Source organism: Embiotoca jacksoni, unplaced genomic scaffold (genome assembly GCF_022577435.1).
Source record: "Embiotoca jacksoni isolate LCO1_2020_lvr unplaced genomic scaffold, fEmbJac1.0.p SCAF_30, whole genome shotgun sequence".
Taxonomy (NCBI): domain Eukaryota; kingdom Metazoa; phylum Chordata; class Actinopteri; family Embiotocidae; genus Embiotoca; species Embiotoca jacksoni.
In genome coordinates this window covers 5851268-5853767 of record NW_027185382.1, presented here as the reverse complement: position 1 = coordinate 5853767, position 2500 = coordinate 5851268, and the positions used below count along the sequence as shown (strand labels likewise).

General features: G+C 45.8%; 1 protein-coding gene across 2 annotated transcripts in view; it reads left to right on the top strand.

Annotated features, from left to right (window-relative positions):
• Positions 1-2500, top strand: part of mlpha (melanophilin a) — a 21849-nt gene that overhangs the window by 5061 nt on the left and 14288 nt on the right. For both annotated transcript variants that reach the window (XM_069164166.1, XM_069164167.1), the window contains exons 4-6: positions 451-563; positions 652-696; positions 2448-2500. The exon at positions 2448-2500 is cut by the window's right edge and continues 6 nt beyond it. In XM_069164166.1, the coding sequence (XP_069020267.1) occupies positions 451-563; positions 652-696; positions 2448-2500 (211 nt within the window). The remainder of the gene's footprint in view (positions 1-450; positions 564-651; positions 697-2447) is intronic.

Below are 2500 nucleotides of genomic sequence, written 5' to 3'. Positions count from 1 at the left end.
TAACCTTCTGTTGTGTATTTGTTGTGTATTTGTTGTGTATTTTCTAACCTTCTGTTGTGTATTTGTTGTGTATTTGTTGTGTATTTTCTAACCTTGTGTTGTGTATTTGTTGTGTATTTGTTGTGTATTTTCTAACCTTCTGTTGTGTATTTGTTGTGTTTGTTGTGTATTTGTTGTGTTTGTTGTGTTTGTTGTGTATTTGTTGTGTTTGTTGTGTATTTGTTGTGTATTTGTTGTGTATTTTCTAACCTTCTGTTGTGTATTTGTTGTGTATTTGTTGTGTATTTTCTAACCTTCTGTTGTGTATTTGTTGTGTATTTGTTGTGTATTTTCTAACCTTCTGTTGTGTATTTGTTGTGTATTTGTTGTGTATTTTCTAACCTTGTGTTGTGTGTTTGTTGTGTATTTGTTGTGTATTTTCTAACCTTGTGTTGTGTGTTTGTGGCCCAGGGTGCTGAAGATCGGGAGTAACGGTTGGTACCACGACAACGTGAGAAACCGCTTCAAACGGTTCGGCAGCGCGAAGGTGATGAGATCTTTGTACAAGAGGCTGAACGGAGATCGTGAGTCACAACGTCACAATAAACACGTTTATCATCGTAAACAATTTAAACGATAGAAACAAAAGGCTTGATGTTGTTTGTGTTCCAGATGGCCGTGATGACGACACTCGGAGTATGCCGGACGTCCACAGTCGTGAGTCTCAGAACGAACACTTCAATATTACTTTTATGAATAACGTGTTCTGACGCTAACGTCTTCGCTTAGAACCTGATGGAACAACAGCAATGCTAAACGTTTAGCTTGTAGCTAACTGACTGTTTCGCTGCTTTTAAATGGAAGTCGTGATTTCGTGGTTACGACACGGGAAGTCGTGGTTACGACACGGGAAGTCGTGTTACGACACGGGAAGTCGTGGTTACGACACGGGAAGTCGTGTTACGACACGGGAAGTCGTGGTTACGACACGGGAAGTCGTGGTTACGACACGGGAAGTCGTGGTTACGACACGGGAAGTCGTGGTTACGACACGGGAAGTCGTGTTACGACACGGGAAGTCGTGGTTACGACACGGGAAGTCGTGTTACGACACGGGAAGTCGTGTTACGACACGGGAAGTCGTGTTACGACACGTGAAGTCGTGGTTACGACACGGGAAGTCGTGGTTACGACACGGGAAGTCGTGTTACGACACGGGAAGTCGTGGTTACGACACGGGAAGTCGTGGTTACGACACGGGAAGTCGTGTTACGACACGGGAAGTCGTGGTTACGACACGGGAAGTCGTGTTACGACACGGGAAGTCGTGGTTACGACACGGGAAGTCGTGTTACGACACGGGAAGTCGTGGTTACGACACGGGAAGTCGTGTTACGACACGGGAAGTCGTGTTACGACACGGGAAGTCGTGGTTACGACACGGGAAGTCGTGTTACGACACGGGAAGTCGTGTTACGACACGGGAAGTCGTGGTTACGACACGGGAAGTCGTGTTACGACACGGGAAGTCGTGGTTACGACACGGGAAGTCGTGTTACGACACGGGAAGTCGTGGTTACGACACGGGAAGTCGTGGTTACGACACGGGAAGTCGTGTTACGACACGGGAAGTCGTGGTTACGACACGGGAAGTCGTGGTTACGACACGGGAAGTCGTGGTTACGACACGGGAAGTCGTGTTACGACACGGGAAGTCGTGGTTACGACACGGGAAGTCGTGGTTACGACACGGGAAGTCGTGGTTACGACACGGGAAGTCGTGGTTACGACACGGGAAGTCGTGTTACGACACGGGAAGTCGTGGTTACCGTGTTCAAGTGGTTTCATTGTAAGAACACTGTTGCTAGGCGACAGCAACATGGACGGTGTCTAGATGCCACAGACGTGAAGTTTATCGAGCGAACAGAGAAAAGATGAGGCCGTCGGGAAGATGAACGTTTTCCTGACACGTAGATTATTATTATTATTATTTAGTTACGAAGACAAACTCTACGTGACTAAAACTACAATATATCAGCTGAGCAGCCAACCAGACATGACGACCTCTGACCTTTCTGTAAACAATCATAGAAAATGTTCTGGTGTGGTGAATACCACCAGAGGGCGCCGTTTATACGGACTCTTCTCTGGACACGGGAAATACGACAACACTTGAACGCAGCATCAGCCTGGAGTCTGCCACCACTCTGCACATTGTATGCTAAGCTGTTAGCATGAATGCTAAAGTAAATAAACCTTTGTCTCACCAGAGGTAGCGTAGCATGATGCTAAAAATGTTAGCTCGGCACCAACACGTACGTTATGTATTTCATCAATTGTCATTTAAACGTCACATTTATTTAAAGTAAAAACTTAAAACTGTAACTTTAGCTTCTGACGTGGATTCATTACGTTGGACGAACTTTTTTTATCGTGTATAGAATTAAATTAGCGGGTTTTTTTTGTAGACGTGTACAACGGTAACGAGGACGATAACGGAGAGGCCGAGGTTCAGCGCTAC